This window comes from Dendrobates tinctorius, unplaced genomic scaffold (assembly GCF_039654945.1).
Source record: "Dendrobates tinctorius isolate UK_male_01 unplaced genomic scaffold, ASM3965494v1 ptg000214l, whole genome shotgun sequence".
Classification (NCBI taxonomy): Eukaryota; Metazoa; Chordata; class Amphibia; order Anura; family Dendrobatidae; genus Dendrobates; species Dendrobates tinctorius.
In genome coordinates, this window is record NW_027361881.1 from 7,092,508 (window position 1) to 7,107,168 (window position 14,661).

Below are 14,661 nucleotides of genomic sequence, written 5' to 3' on the forward strand. Positions count from 1 at the left end.
TTAGGCGCAATCTGGACAATCTGCGGGAAAAAAAACAGGATTTTTTGGGTTGCTTACCGTAAAATCTGTTTCTCGAAGCCTTCATTGGGGGACACAGAGACCATGGGTGTATGCTGCTGCCACTAGGAGGCTGACACTATGCACAAAAAAGTTAGCTCCTCCTCCGCCGTATACACCCCACCGACCGGCAGGAAATTCCTCAGTTAGTGAGAAAGCAGTAGGAGAAGTAACGGAATAGATTGAAAACAGAACGAACAACTCAACTGTAACCAATCGACAAACATAAGAACAGGAGTTGTAGAACATGGGAGGGTGCTGTGTCCCCCAATGAAGGCTTCGAGAAACAGATTTTACGGTAAGCAACCCAAAAAATCCTGTTTTCTCGTTCGCCTTATTGGGGGACACAGAGACCATGGGACGTCCCAAAGCAGTCCCTGGGGTGGGAAACAAACTTCCATCAGGCCAGTGGACTCACCACCGCGGCCTGCAGAAACCTTCTACCTAGGCTGGCGTCCGCCGAAGCATAGGTGTGGACCCTGTAGAATTTCACAAAAGTGTGAACCGAAGACCACGTTGCAGCTTTGCAAAGCTGCAGCGCGGAAGCTCTGTGGCGCACCGCCCAGGAGGCACCCACCGCCCGGGTAGAGTGCGCTCTGATCCCTGAAGGAGCTGCACGATGCTTGACCCGGTATGCCTCCAAAATTGCCCATCTGATCCAGCGAGCAATAGTGGTCCTTGAGGCTGGGTGACCTTTCCTTGCACCGTCTGGAATGATAAACAGAGAGTCTGACTTCCGCAAGGAAGATGTCCTGGCTAGATAGACTCTCAATGCCCTGACCAGGTCCAGCTTGTTCAAGGATCGCTCCCGAGGATGAGCTGGGCTCGGGCAGAAGGATGGCAGAACAATGTCCTCATTGAGGTGAAACGAAGATACCACCTTCGGAAGGAAAGAGGGCGGAGGCCGTAGAACTACCTTGTCCTGATGAAGTACCAAGAAGGGAGAGCGGCAAGAAAGGGCCGCTAATTCCGACACACGTCGGATGGAAGTAATGGCCACCAGAAAGGCCACCTTCCAAGAAAGGAGGGCAGGGAAACATCCCTGAGAGGTTCAAAAGGAGGACCTTGCAGAACCCCAAGAACGAAATTAAGATCCCAAGGATCCACGGGCGCTCAGTACGGAGGAACCGTGTGAGCCACACCCTGAAGAAAGGTTTTGACCTGGGGCCGGGAGGCCAGCGTCTTCTGAAATAAAATGGACAGTGCCGAAACTTGACCCTTAAGGAACTGAGAGCAAGCCCCGCATCCAGCCCTGTCTGAAGAAACGCCAGAACAGAAGGAAGCGAAAAAACCCTGGCCGCAATGTCATTGGCCTCACACCAGGAGAAATAGGCTTTCCAAGTACGGTAATAGATCTTGGAAGAGGAAGGCTTTCTGGCGCGGATCATGGTATGAATCACTCGATCAGAGAATCCTGCCCGTTTCAAAACCTCGGTCTCAACAGCCACGCCGTTAAATTGAGCGACCGAGAATTGGGGTGGCAAATCGGGCCTTGCGACAGCAGATCTGCCCTGTCGGGAAGCTTCCAGGGGGCGTCCGCGAGAAGGTTGACAATGTCCGCGAAGCAAGACCTTCTGGGCCAATTCGGGGCGATGAGGACGACTGGAATCCCTTCTGCCTTGATTTTCTTCAACAGCTTGGGAAGAAGAGGCAAGGGAGGGAACAGGTAGGGGAGCTCGAACTGTGACCAAGGAACGGCCAGAGCGTCGGCGCCCCCTGCCAGGGGGTCCCGAGACCTGGACACGAATTGTGGTACCTTCCTTTTGAGGAGAGACGCCATGAGGTCTACGTCCGGGGTTTCCCACCGACAGCAGAGCAGATGAAACACCTCCGGATGTAGGGACCATTCCCCTGCCGCGAGACCCTCGCAGCTTAGAAAATCAGCGGCCCAGTTGTCCACGCCGGGAATGTGAACCGCGGAAATTGTTGGAACAAAGGTCTCTGCCCATTGAAGAATTCTGGACACTTCTGCCAGGGCTGAGACACTCCGTGTCCCCCCTTGTCGGTTGATATACGCCACCGCTGTGGCATTGTCTGTTTGAATCCTGACAGGCAGGCCCTTGAGGTGCCGTTCCCAGTGGACGAGAGCCAGAAGGATCGCTCGTATCTCTAGGACATTGATCTGCAGAGCTGATTCCTGAGTCGACCATTGACCCTGAACAGTGTGATTGCGGAACACTGCACCCCAGCCGATGAGGCTGGAGTCCGTTGTGACAATCTGGGAAGAAAGGACCGCCCCGAGAGAATGAGGGGAGACGTCAACCACCAGTTGAGAGACCGCTTGATCCGGCATGAAAGACGAACCGGACGATCCAGAGACAGAGCCGACCTGTTCCACCTGGACAAAATGGCCTGCTGGAGGGGCCTGGCGTGAAAACTGGGCAAAGGGAACTGCCTCTATTGCTGCCACCATCTTCCCCAGAGTCCTCATGGCTGTCCTGAGAGATGAAAACCGTGCGATCTGTAGTGATCGGACGCCCTGCTGCAGGGAAAGAATCTTGTCTTGTGGGAGAAATACCCTTGACCGACGAGTGTCGAAAAGAAGGCCCAGAAACACAAGGCGTTGAGTAGGGATCAGACAGGACTTTTCCGGTTGACGATCCACCCAAAACTGGACAGGGTGTCTAGAACGATCGCCACACTTAGGCGGGCCTGATGAAAGGAGGGAGCCTTGATCAGAATATCGTCGAGATACGGAAAAAGAACAAGACCTCTGATCCTCAACAAGGCCATCAACGCCGCCATAATCTTCGTGAAGACCCTGGGAGCGGTGGCGAGCCCGAAAGGGAGCGCGACGAACTGATAATGTTCGTGGTGAATCGCAAACCACAGGAACTTCGGTGTCCGGGAAATATGGGCACGTGTAGATAGGCATCTTGGATGTCTATGGAACACATGAATTCCTGCTCCTCCATGGAGGCAATCACCGAGCGAACCGACTCCATCCGGAAGTGGGGGAGGCGAACTCTCTTGTTGAGTAACTTGAGATCCAAGATGGGTCGAACCGCCCCGTCCTTTTTCGGCACCACAAACAGGTTTAAATAAAACCCTGTGAATCGTTCCTATTTGGGAACGGGCACAATCACCCCGGAGCTGAGGAGAGAGGCGATGGCCGAACCGAACCCCGGGATCAAGGCAGGATCCCGTGGCGGACGGGATTGGAAGAAGCGATCCCGTGGAAGAGAAACGAACTCTATTTTGTATCCTGTCGATACAACCTCTCTGACCCAAGCGTCCTCTACTGAGGCGAACCAGACGTCACTGTAGAAAAGAAGTCGACCTCACAATTGGAAGGGACCCACGGAAGACCGATGATAGTCATGCGGACGTAGACCGTCCAGATCTAGATCTGGGTGGTCTTCCCTGGGAAGAGTGGGACCGCCAGGACGGAGTGAGCCTGAAGGAGACCTTTTTTCTTTCTTTCCTGACGTGCTTGTGGCCTTTGCTGGTTGGAAGGGTTTTCCGCCGCATTGAAACGGCGGAAAGCCCGAAAGGGACGGAACTGACGCCTTGGAGGAGGTCTGCGAGACTTGGATTGGGGGAGAAGAGAACTCGTACCTCCGGTAGCGTCCTTAATAATCTGGTCCAATTGGGACCCAAAGAGACGCACTCCTTGAAAAGGCAGATTAGTCAGACTTTTTAGAGGACAAGTCCGCCTGCCAGGCCTTGAGCCAAATTGTACGTCGGATTGCCACGATGTTGCTTGACGCCTGAACCGCGCAAGATGCGGCATCCAAGGAAGCAGAAAGCAGATAATCCCCCGCATGGGAAATCTGATTGGCGAGATCGGCCAAATGCTCCAGTTGTGCCTTATCCAGAATGCCCTGCCGAAGGTCCTCTGCCCAAGCGGATATAGCCTTTGCTGCCCAAGATGAAGCAAAGATTGGACATACCGCCACAGATGCCGCCTCGAAGGCAGACTTTGCTAGGGATTCTATGATTCTGTCATTAGAATCTTTTAGAGACGCTACACCCGACAGCGGAAGAACAGTATTATTAGAGAGTCTGGATACGGGAGGGTCCACTGAAGGAGAAGCGGCCCAGTTGTCCGTGAGCTCTTTAGCAAACGGATACAGCACGCCGAGACGCTTTCCTCTTTGAAAGCGTCTAGTCGGATCTTCCCTTTCCTTGGTAAAAATCTTCCCAAACTCGGAATGAAAGGGAAACACCCTGGAAGGTGTTTCCGCCCGTCTGAACGAAACCTCCTGATCTGAGGATTTCGCAGGGGCGTCAGTGATGTCGAAGGTATGGTAAATCAGGGAATGAGGTTCTGCACCGTAACCTTCATGTTCGCATCCTGATCCGAATCCAGCTCTAAGACCCCTTCAGATTCCGAAAGCGCTTCACCTGACTCGGGAGAGGAGGCCCGAGAGGGAGACTGCTGGGGAGTATGGGGTGAGGTAGGGCGAGGAGAGGACTCCGCCTGGAGATCCTGCCTGGGTCTCTTGCGACTGACACTGGCTGGCTCAGATGGGACGTCCTGGGACGTGCTAGGTCCCGCAGAAGCTCCCAAGGGCAACTTATCCAGAACGGCTACTAGGGACCGAGACACCTTGGTGAGGTCTGCCACCGACTGTGATAGGGAGGAGGCCCAACCCGGCAAGGGGGGCTCACTCACCCCTGGGGCTATGGATGGCTCCTGAGCGGCGTCGGGCTGTGCAGGGGAGGGCCGAAGAGCGGGTACGATCAGCCGTAGGGATAGACATTGTGAAAAACCTGAGGTAGTGCCGGAAGGTTGGGGGACAGAGAGCGGAGAAGGGTCAGTCTGCCGTGCAGAACTACTCACGGTCCGGTGTCCCCAAAAGCGATGCTGCTCGACCTGTCCGGGGATGCAGATCAGGGAGAAGTCCGGCTGGCCGTCCCAAAGAGGCAAAAAGCTGCTTGCAGAAACTGCACAGGGGCTGGGGAGCCTCTCCAGCTGCGTCCGGCTGGCAGGCTGTGAAGATGGCGCCTGCCTGTAGAAAAGCGCGGGTCCCGGGGAAGGGCGGTCCTCGCAGGGTTAATAATTGCTGCCCTCTAGCCATATGCTGGGCAGGAGAGGGAAAGGCGGGGGGAGGGCCTGGGGAGAGCGGGAGTGAAGCCCGCTTAGTAGAAAGGGGCGGGGGGCGTGGCCGCGACGCTGCGGTAGGCCCGAACACAAGCCAGGGCCTAAATTAGTTGCGGCGGCCGCCTGTCAGCAGGGGGTCGGCGCGGAAGACGCTTCGCAACACCGGGCCGCGTCCCTGCCCAGAACTGCTCAACCCCAGCGCTACCCCTGCCAAGATGGAAAAAAAAAAAAAAAAAAGGGGGAAGCACAGAACGAGGCCCGTGAAGACCCGGGGCCTGCATGGATGCGGTGACCGTGGGGGGATGCGGGGCGTGCAGGGACCCTAACGTGGTCCCCCTGGCGACCGCTCCAAGAGAAAACGTCGGGGGAAGACTGACATACTCACCCAGGCAGGGGGCCTTACAATAAAGGTACCTGAAAATCCCACGCTGTCTGTCTCTATGAAATCCGCGCCTCATCCAACCTTCAGGCTCTGGTAGGCGAGATGGTGGGAGGCAGGGGGCAAGGACCGTCCGTGCGGCTGGCACCTACTTGTGCGAGGCTCCTGGTCCTGCTCCGGAGACCTATGAGGATACGGGGTGGCAGTACACGCCGTACTCATAGTCTCTTTGTGGGAGTACGGATGTGACTGTTCACTCCGTATCCCTCCGGAACCTGCAAAGAAACGACGCACACTGAGGTAGATATGGGTCTAATAAAAGACCCGTGTCCACCTCCTACTGACACTAAGCTAAACTGAGGAATTTCCTGCCGGTCGGTGGGGTGTATACGGCGGAGGAGGAGCTAACTTTTTTGTGCATAGTGTCAGCCTCCTAGTGGCAGCAGCATACACCCATGGTCTCTGTGTCCCCCAATAAGGCGAACGAGAAAGGTCATTTTAGACGTCTTCTTATTTGTTCTGCACCGCACAAACAAAAACATACTTGTTCCCAAAATAAAAATTTGAAAAAAAGATAAAGTAACACATTAAAAAAAAAAAAAAAAAAAAAAAAAAATAGTCCTCCTCTCCTGTGCCAGAGTCATAAGGCTGTACATGCATTATGCCCCAGTTACTGCATCACTACGAGGCAAATGGCAGGTGTGTACACGGACCAGCAACGGAAGGTTACACATATGGCAGCCTCCCCGAGTCCTACATACCCAGATGGGCAGGTTATTTCATGAGGAGGTTTGCTGGTTCATGTAGTACCACTTACCTCTTGGTGATAAAACAGAACAGGATGAGATCCACAGAGAAAAAAAAGTATCAGGAGATTCTGCTACAATCCTGTCTGTGGTCGGCTTAAAGGGATTGTCCAATGTACGTCATTCCACAGGAGAGGTGATAAATATATGATCACTGCGGGAGGTCACTGATCTTGTGTCCGTCCCCCTTTGAAAAAAGCGGTGATCTTACAAGTACATTACAGCTCCATTCATTGTCTATTGGATTGACGGAGATAGCCGGGCTCTGTACTTGCGCTCCTCCATCAGTCCTATAGACAATGACGCAGGGTGAGACCCCCATAGATCATACATGTGTCATGAGCAGAGCTAGAAGGTTGTTTAGCGTCACATTTCACCATGTTGTTTCAGGCTTACCTTCACGCACACATTTATCAACGCTGTGAGGCACAGGACAATCGCCACATGAAGACAGAGGTTCCAAACCCTTCTGCGAAGATGGCCGCTTTTAAAGTTCTTCTAAACGTAAATAGGATGGTAGTAATTAATCATCACAGAACTTTCAGGACCATCAGGTCCCAATATCAGGTAAGATCAACACAACGGATGACAAATGGGGCTCAATAGTCTGGAAAATAAATGGTTGGTATCGGAGCGGTGCCGTCTGCCAGGACTTCCACCAGAAAATGGCACGGATATGATCGCTGCTCACCTGTAGTTTCTGGGCTGTAACCGCTGCCAAAATGAAGCTGAGGAGCAGAGATCCGAGGATCATAGTATTAATGAACTGCATGAGACACACCAGGACCAGGCTCACCCCTTGGACCACGTACAGGCTCCTCACCTAGAACCCAAGCATCGAACATCTCAGTCACGGAGCGCCAGGATCTGCTCACCTCTTCCCAGATTTCTGGTTTTTCGGATTTTTGTCCACTATGAAGTTTACTTACATTTTTATATGACTTAAGTTCAGTCCCGATATTATAAGAAAAATTTTCTTAAGTTTCTTGTTTGTTCTCGGTGAGTGGAAACTTTATATGCGGACATGGAAAATCTGTCCTGACCATGTCTAACTGGACGTTTCCATTCACCGACAACGAGCAGAAATTACGGACTTTTTAATATATATGTATATATGTATGTATATATCATCTGCAGTCATATTTCCGCTACCTTTAAAAAGGGATGACGGGGGAAAAGAAAAAAAAAAACACTGAAAAGTTACAGAGGAAACTCCAAGGACCTGTTGGACTGATGGTGATCTGCTAGGTCGTAATGCAAACCGGCCCGAAAATGTCACTTTCATGGAAACAAATCAAAAATTGGGGTTATGTCCAATTACATGAAAGGTTTAGTAAATCTTCCTTAGAAAGACGCCATCGCCAATCGTTTTTATTTAAGAGCAGGCAGCCTCGGATTTTCAAAATGACGCCCATTAGGTAAATGTGGCAAGAAGAGTCTGAAATGCAACCTTCCCCCTAAAGGCGCAGGCAGCGGATGTATTTCTCGTGCGAGGATCGCATCGCACTGCACGGATTGGCCCGACACTTCTCCTGACCTGAGTGTGACAGCATGATGCATTTCTATGCCGCTGTCACGCTTAAGTCAGCCGAGGATTGCCAAACAATCCTGGCATGAGAAATACCGCTGCATATTTGCGACCTAAAAAGGATATAATTTTCTAGGAAAAAGTTGGATCCAAACTTCCTGCCTCGCTGTGAACGAGCAGAATCTTGCATGTTCTTGTGCAGCGGACAATCATGGGAACCTGCTCTGCATGCAGACAGCCGGGAGCGCAGACCAGACTTTTGCTACAAAATTGCATCCTTTAGGGAAGAGGAGGCATTTCAGACCCTTCTTGACACATTTGCTGACGAGCGTTATTTTAAAAAATCCCCCATCTGCGTCTGCCCACTCTTTTCTTAAATAAAAAGGGCAGCCCCAGACTGGTTAAAGGACCCCTTTAAAGGGGATCTGTCACCCCATTTTTGGACTATCAGCTGCGGCCACCGCCATCAGTGGCTTATCTACAGCATTCTGTAATGCTGTAGATAAGCCCCTGATGTAACTTGAAAGATAAGAAAAAAAAGCGTTAGATTATACTCACCCCGGCGTTCAGTCCGGTCCGATGGGTGTTGCCGTCCCGTCCGGCGCCTCTCATCTTCATACGATGATGTCCTCCTCCTTGCTTCTCCCTCGGCTCCTGCGCAGGCGTACGTTATCTGCCTTGTTGAGGGCAGAGCAGAGTACTGCAGTGCGCAGGCGCCAGAGATCTCTGACCTTTCCCGGCGCCTGCGCACTATAGTAATTTACTCTGCCCTCAACAGGGCAGAGAAAGTACACGTGCGCAGGAGCCGAGGGAGAAGCAAGGAGGAGGACATCATCGTATGAAGATGGGAGGTGCCAGACCGGACTGCGACACCCACCGCCCCCCGGTGAGTATAATCTAACTCATTTTTCTTATCTTTCAGGTTTCATCGGGGGGGGGGGGCTTATCTACAGCATTACAGAATGTTGTAGATAAGCCCCCAATGGCGGTGGCCGCAGCTGATTGGCCTAGTTTTAGACCTAAAATTAGGTGACAGATTCCCTTTAAGGCCACATACACATGAACGTTGGCTGAATTTTGAGGGGTCTGACCAACTACCTAATGTGTATCGGTGGGAGAAGAATTGAACATTGATAGTCAGTGAGAAAAGATGCGAATGGCAACTATCTCCGTTCTATCCCCACCATCAAAAAAAATCCCACAAGACAAGGTTTAATATTGTTCCCTAACCTTCTCTGGTTACATGGCAACACGTCGGCACCACAGATATGACGCATGAGGATACGATGGAGGTCTTAAGTATCGAGCCGAATGTTGGCCTCACCTTGTTAGCCGGTATTAAGTCCAGACAGTCCAAAGAGAAGAATGCGAGACCTTGAATGAGTAGAACGAACTGGTTGAACTGCCAGGTGAGGCTGAAGATGAACGTGGAGACGTAAACTACAAGAAGGGACAGTCTCTGGATAGGAACATGAAATTAAGTCAACATATAAAAAAGAAAGATAAAGAGACACCTGCAAACAAGTCACAATCTGCTTATTCCTGGAGACTCAGAAGCTAGAGAATTCAGGATTTACTAGAATATCAGAGCACTGTACTCCGGCAGCTGAAGGTCCAGGCTCAAGTACTGCCCCGCTGAAGAGGGATGGGTCAGATGAGCCAGCAAAGCGTCATCCAATGCCGGCAGCAGAAGACGGCACTAATATGTGAACAGATGTGTAGGATTATAACTTAAGTGTGAACTGTTCTACAAACCTGGGTGGTTTAGTGTTTAGTACGCAGCTTTTCTAGAATACATTCACATTATTTATTGTGATGCAACTTAATGGACCCTCAAATGACAGTTACGTTTCCTTTGTGAACGTGTAGACGGAGCAAAGTCGCTGATACCAACGGGGAATGTACAAGTCAATCTCCCAGAATATTCTGTACTGATGGCACTTACCGCTTTTAATGGCGACAGACCGGGTCTCAGGAAATACGATATCCCTGCTATCTGAACGGCAAAGAAGGGGAGCGCCCAATTTTCTCGAAGAGGAATGGTAAATTCAACCCGGGTTGTGTCAATCCTGCCCAAGGTAAAAAAAATAAAAATTATACGGTAAGAAGAAATCCGTCCGCACGGGACAAAACATGAAGATGATCAATAAAAGCAGCAATAATAATAATATTCCTATTAGCGCACACCCTCATGGGCTGGAAAATCAAATCTGCAATTCAGTTTCCTGAGGACCCCGCCGACAACCAGCGTAGTTGTCTTTAAATCGTCCCTAGGGGTTGTCATCCATCTTTCCTACCGTACTGAATGGCACATTTATGGGAATACTCTTACTCTTTGTAGGTGTATTATTTCCGCGTTAAGACATTTATTATGGGATGTGTTATTCAGGAAAGTGGGCCGACAACCCCCACGGGAGCTGTGATGATGGCCATTGGATGACATCTGGAGGTGTAGCTTGGAAAGATGGATTTTTGGTACTCCTTGTTAAGTCTCTTTCTTGGAGCCTCCATTGGGGGACACTGGTAACCACAGAGTGTATGCTGCTGTAACTACGAGGCTGACACTAGGCAAAAAAAAAAAAGTTAGTTTCTTCTCAGCAATATACACCCACCAACAGACACAAAGCTCGTCAGCTAGTGAAAAAGTAGTAGGTGAAGAGACCATAGAAACCAAGACATGGGACGTCCCAAAGCAATTCCAAGGGAGTCAGTCAATAAGGAAAACTTTCGAAAACTCAGGTCGGACGGTGGATGACCGCCGTCTGCAAAACTTTTCTTCCCAGGCTGGCATCCACCAAAGCATAGGTATGAATTCGGTAAAAACTCGCAAAAGCACGTGGGGAAGACCAGGTAGCTGCCTTGGAAACTTGAGACTCAAAGGCCTGGTGACGAACGGCCCAGGAGGCCCCACCGCCCGGGTGGAGCGAGCCCTCACCCCCGGAGGGTGTGGTCTGTCCTTGACCCGATATGCCTCCAAGATAGCTGAACTAATCCAGTGAGCGATGGTAGATTTGGAGGCTGGATGTACCTTACAACTACCCTCAGGAATGACAAACAGAGTCAGAGCGACAAAAAGTAGCTGTCATAGAGAGGAGGTAGAAGCGAAGAGCTCTCACCAGATTCAGCCTGTGGAGAGACTTCTCCAGGGGATGAACTGGGGAAGAGCAAAGGGAAGGCAGAACGATATCCTCATTGATGTGTAAAGAGGAAACTACCTTCAGAAGAAAAGAAAGAACAGGTCTGAGAGCGACCTTGTCTTTATGGAAAATGAAAAAAGGAGGACAGTAAAGAGCCGCCAGTTCCGAAACTGGTCTGAGAGACGTGATAGCCACCAAGAAAGCAAACCTTCCAGGATAGAAGGGAAGTTGTTATGTCTTGGATGGTCGAGTGCTGAAGGGCAGATAGGACCAAAGTTAAGGTCCCATGGATCTACTGGAGGCTGATAAGGTGGAGCCAGATAAGCAATAACCTTGAGGAAGGTCTTGCCTGGGGTCAAGATGCCAGATCCTTCTGAAAAGAATTGAGAGGGCGGAGTCTTGACCCTTAAGAGTTCTAAGGGAAAGCTTGAAGTCGAGACCAGACTGGAGAAAGTTTAAAGGGGGGTGTCTGCGAGCATGTTTACTAACTTTGCGTACCAGGCCCGTCTGGACTAGTCTGGAGCCACCAAAATTACAGATACCCCCTCTGACTTGATCTTTTCGACGGCCCTCAAGATTAAGGGGAGAAACATCAACAGATATGGAAGGCGAAAGAGACCAGGACAGAACCAGGGGGTCCTGACCGATCGCCAGAGGATCAGGGGACCTGGCTATTAAGTTGGGCACCTTGGCGTTCATCCAAGATGCCATCAGATCTCCGTTGGGGATGCCCCACTTCTGACAGATCTGGTCGAACACTTCAGGGTTGAGCGAGACCCTGGCGGCTTAGAAACTCGGCAGCCCAGTTTTCTACTCCAGGAATGTGAACCTCCAAGATTGCTGTTACATGATTCTCTGCCCAGACTAGGATCCTGGATACCTCCGTCAGAACAGATCTGCTGCGTGTTCCGCCTTAGGCTTTCACACTAGCGTCGTGTGACGTACGTCGCAATGCGCCGTTTTGGAGAAAAAGCGCATCCTGCAAAGTTGCCCGCAGGATGCGTTTTTTCTCCATAGACTTGCATTAGCGACGCACTGCGACGTATGGCCACACGTCGCATCCATCGTGTGACGGATGCGTCATGTTTTGGCGGCCGCGACGCACAAAAAAAATTACATGTAACTTTATTTGAGCGTCGTGTCCACCATTTTCGACCGCGCATGCGAGGCCGAAACTCCGCCCCCTCCTCCCTGGACATTACAATGGGGCAGCGGATGCGTTGAAAAACTGCATCCGCTGCCCCGGTTGTGCAAATATTTCACAACGTGCGTCGGTACGTCGGCCCGACGCAAGTGTGAAAGTAGCCTTAGTGGTTTATGCATGTCACGGCAGTGGGGTTGTCCGACTGAATGTGAACCAGATGGCCCGCGAGGAGGTACTGCCAGTGGTAGACTGCTCTGATCTCCAGGAGATTGATTGGAAGGGTAACTTCCCGAGGGTTCCAGCAGCCCTGAGCTGTGTGATGCAGAAAAACTGCTCCCCAAACAAGAAGACTTGTATCGGTTGTGATGGCCTTGCAATGGAGAGGAAGAAAAGATTTCCTGAGATGAAGAGACGAGTATAGGGTCCAACATGTAAATGACTGACGTACACGATGGGGGGGAATAATGGGATAGTCATAGGAGAACACCTTGTCCCATGCTAACAAGAGGGCAGGCTGAAGTGAACGGGTGTGGAATTGGGCAAAGGGCATGGCCTCCATGGCTGCGATCATCTTCCCCAGCACACACATGCATGCTCAGGCAGAGGCGAAGGGGGTGACAGGATAGGCGTTTCAGAGAGTGGACTCTCAGGTGGAGGGTAGAGATTTTCTCTTCCGGGAGAAAGACTTTGGCACGGGCAGTGTCAAACAACATCCCCAGAAAAGTAATGTGTTGTGCTGGAATCAACCATGACTTCGTCTTGTTGACTATCCATCTGAGCCAGAGTGTCCAGGGTAATCTGTTGCACAGAATGGTCATCACGGACGCCATCAACTTCTTGAACACCCTGGGGGCAAAGGCTAGGCTGAAGGGGAGAGTTGTAAACTGATAACGACTTCCCTGAACTGCAAATGTGAGAAATCTCTGATGTGGCACACAAATCAGGATGTGGAGATACGCGTCCTGAATGTCCACTGAGCAGAGAAACTCCTTGGATTCCATCAAAGCGATTACCAAGCAGAGGGACTCCATTTGGAAATGCCAAAGACGCATGCATCAAATCAGACACTTAAGGTCTGGGACTGGATGGAGGAAGTAGTCCTTCTTTGGGACAACAAAAAATTGGAATAGAAACCACAAAAATGTTCTTGCGAAGGAACTGGGACGATGACTCCTGCTTGGAGGAGAGAGGAAATGGCTTGAAAGAAACCTGGCTCTTGAGCTGGAAGGCTTGGTGAACGAAACATCAAGAAGCAGTTCCCGGGGGGGGGGGGGGACTCTATTTTGTAGCTGGAAGTCACTATTTCCCTGACCCAGTTGTCGTCAACTACCGACGGCTATGCGTCCTGGAAGAGAAGACGACAGCCGTCCACCCTGGGAGGTGTCCCAGGTGGGGATGACCCATCATGCTGAAGATAATCTATTTGATCGGAACCTGGAGGGCTTTGAGGAACAACCCCCTGGGACGCCAGGTAGGGGCTGACTTAAATGATGGCTTACATCTCTTCCCTCTGGGTGGGAGGTCCTGCTGGGAAGAGTTCCCTGTGGAAGGAAATTATCAAAATTGAAGAGAATGACTCCCTGGAAACAGGCGCTTGGGCCCGGGTTGTGGAAGTGAGGTGGTCTTACCACTGTAGCGTCAGAAATTATCTGATATAGCCTGCCCCCTGAAAGGGAATATCAGTAAGAGACTGCTTGGAGGCTGAATTCGCATTCCAGGCCTTTAGCCAGAGAACGCTATGAACCGTGACAATATTACTAGTAACGCAGGCAGAGCAGTGTCTAAAGACGCAGTGAGCAGGTATGTCTCGGTGTGAGCGATCTGGTCCACTAGGTCGGCCAACTTGTCAGGTGGAGCAGATGATAGTATGCCCTGCCGGAGGAGTTTTTGCCAGGCAGAAACCAATTTGGCCACCCACAAGGAAGCACATGCAGGGCAGAGGGATGCGCCAGCACCCTCGCCGGTGGATTTGACCAAGGCCTCAACCTGGCTATCAGTGGAGTCCTTAAGGGATGAGCCGTCGGGAAAAGGCAGGGACGCAGGCGTAGTGATAGTGATGAGTACGGGAGAGAGACTCTCCAGGTCGTATGTGAAGGCATGGGGAATACGGCTGAAGAGGGCGCCTAGCAAGAAAAAGGCAGCCTGAACAGAGCCTACCTGTCCTGGAGGAGCGATGATCCGGTGGTCCCATGACAGTGCTGTGCAGGCAGGAACAGCTATGGGTGGACGCTGACTGAAGACGGGTGCTGTGAAAGGAATCACCGTTCTGTGCCGGCATCCTGCCAATGGGAGATCCTGGGCATTGCAGAGCCAGAAATGTAGCAGAGGCCGGTGTCCTGATGGACAGAGCGAGGGAGGAAGGGCATTGCGGGCATTCTACTGAATTTACCGTCGCCGATAGGAGGCAGAGAAAGGGGTGTGCCCGAGGCTCACAGATGATAGGACGGCAAGCAGGGTGCACTGTGATTAGAGTGCCAAAGGATGCCACGCAGACAGTAGGGTGGGCATGAGAAAAAAAAAAAAAAAAAGAGTGTGCTATTACAAGCGCGGCTTTTTTTGAAAG

At 51.3% G+C, this 14,661-nt stretch overlaps 1 protein-coding gene across 1 annotated transcript in view; it reads right to left on the reverse strand.

Moving 5' to 3' along the window:
• DPY19L3 (dpy-19 like C-mannosyltransferase 3) overlaps positions 1-14,661 on the reverse strand; it is a 58,929-nt gene that overhangs the window by 17,063 nt on the left and 27,205 nt on the right. Inside the window, exons 7-10 of the mRNA XM_073554998.1 lie at positions 9,763-9,886; positions 9,142-9,276; positions 6,981-7,112; positions 6,686-6,787 (exon numbers count right to left, since the gene is read on the reverse strand). Of these exons, the coding sequence (XP_073411099.1) occupies positions 6,686-6,787; positions 6,981-7,112; positions 9,142-9,276; positions 9,763-9,886 (493 nt within the window). The remainder of the gene's footprint in view (positions 1-6,685; positions 6,788-6,980; positions 7,113-9,141; positions 9,277-9,762; positions 9,887-14,661) is intronic.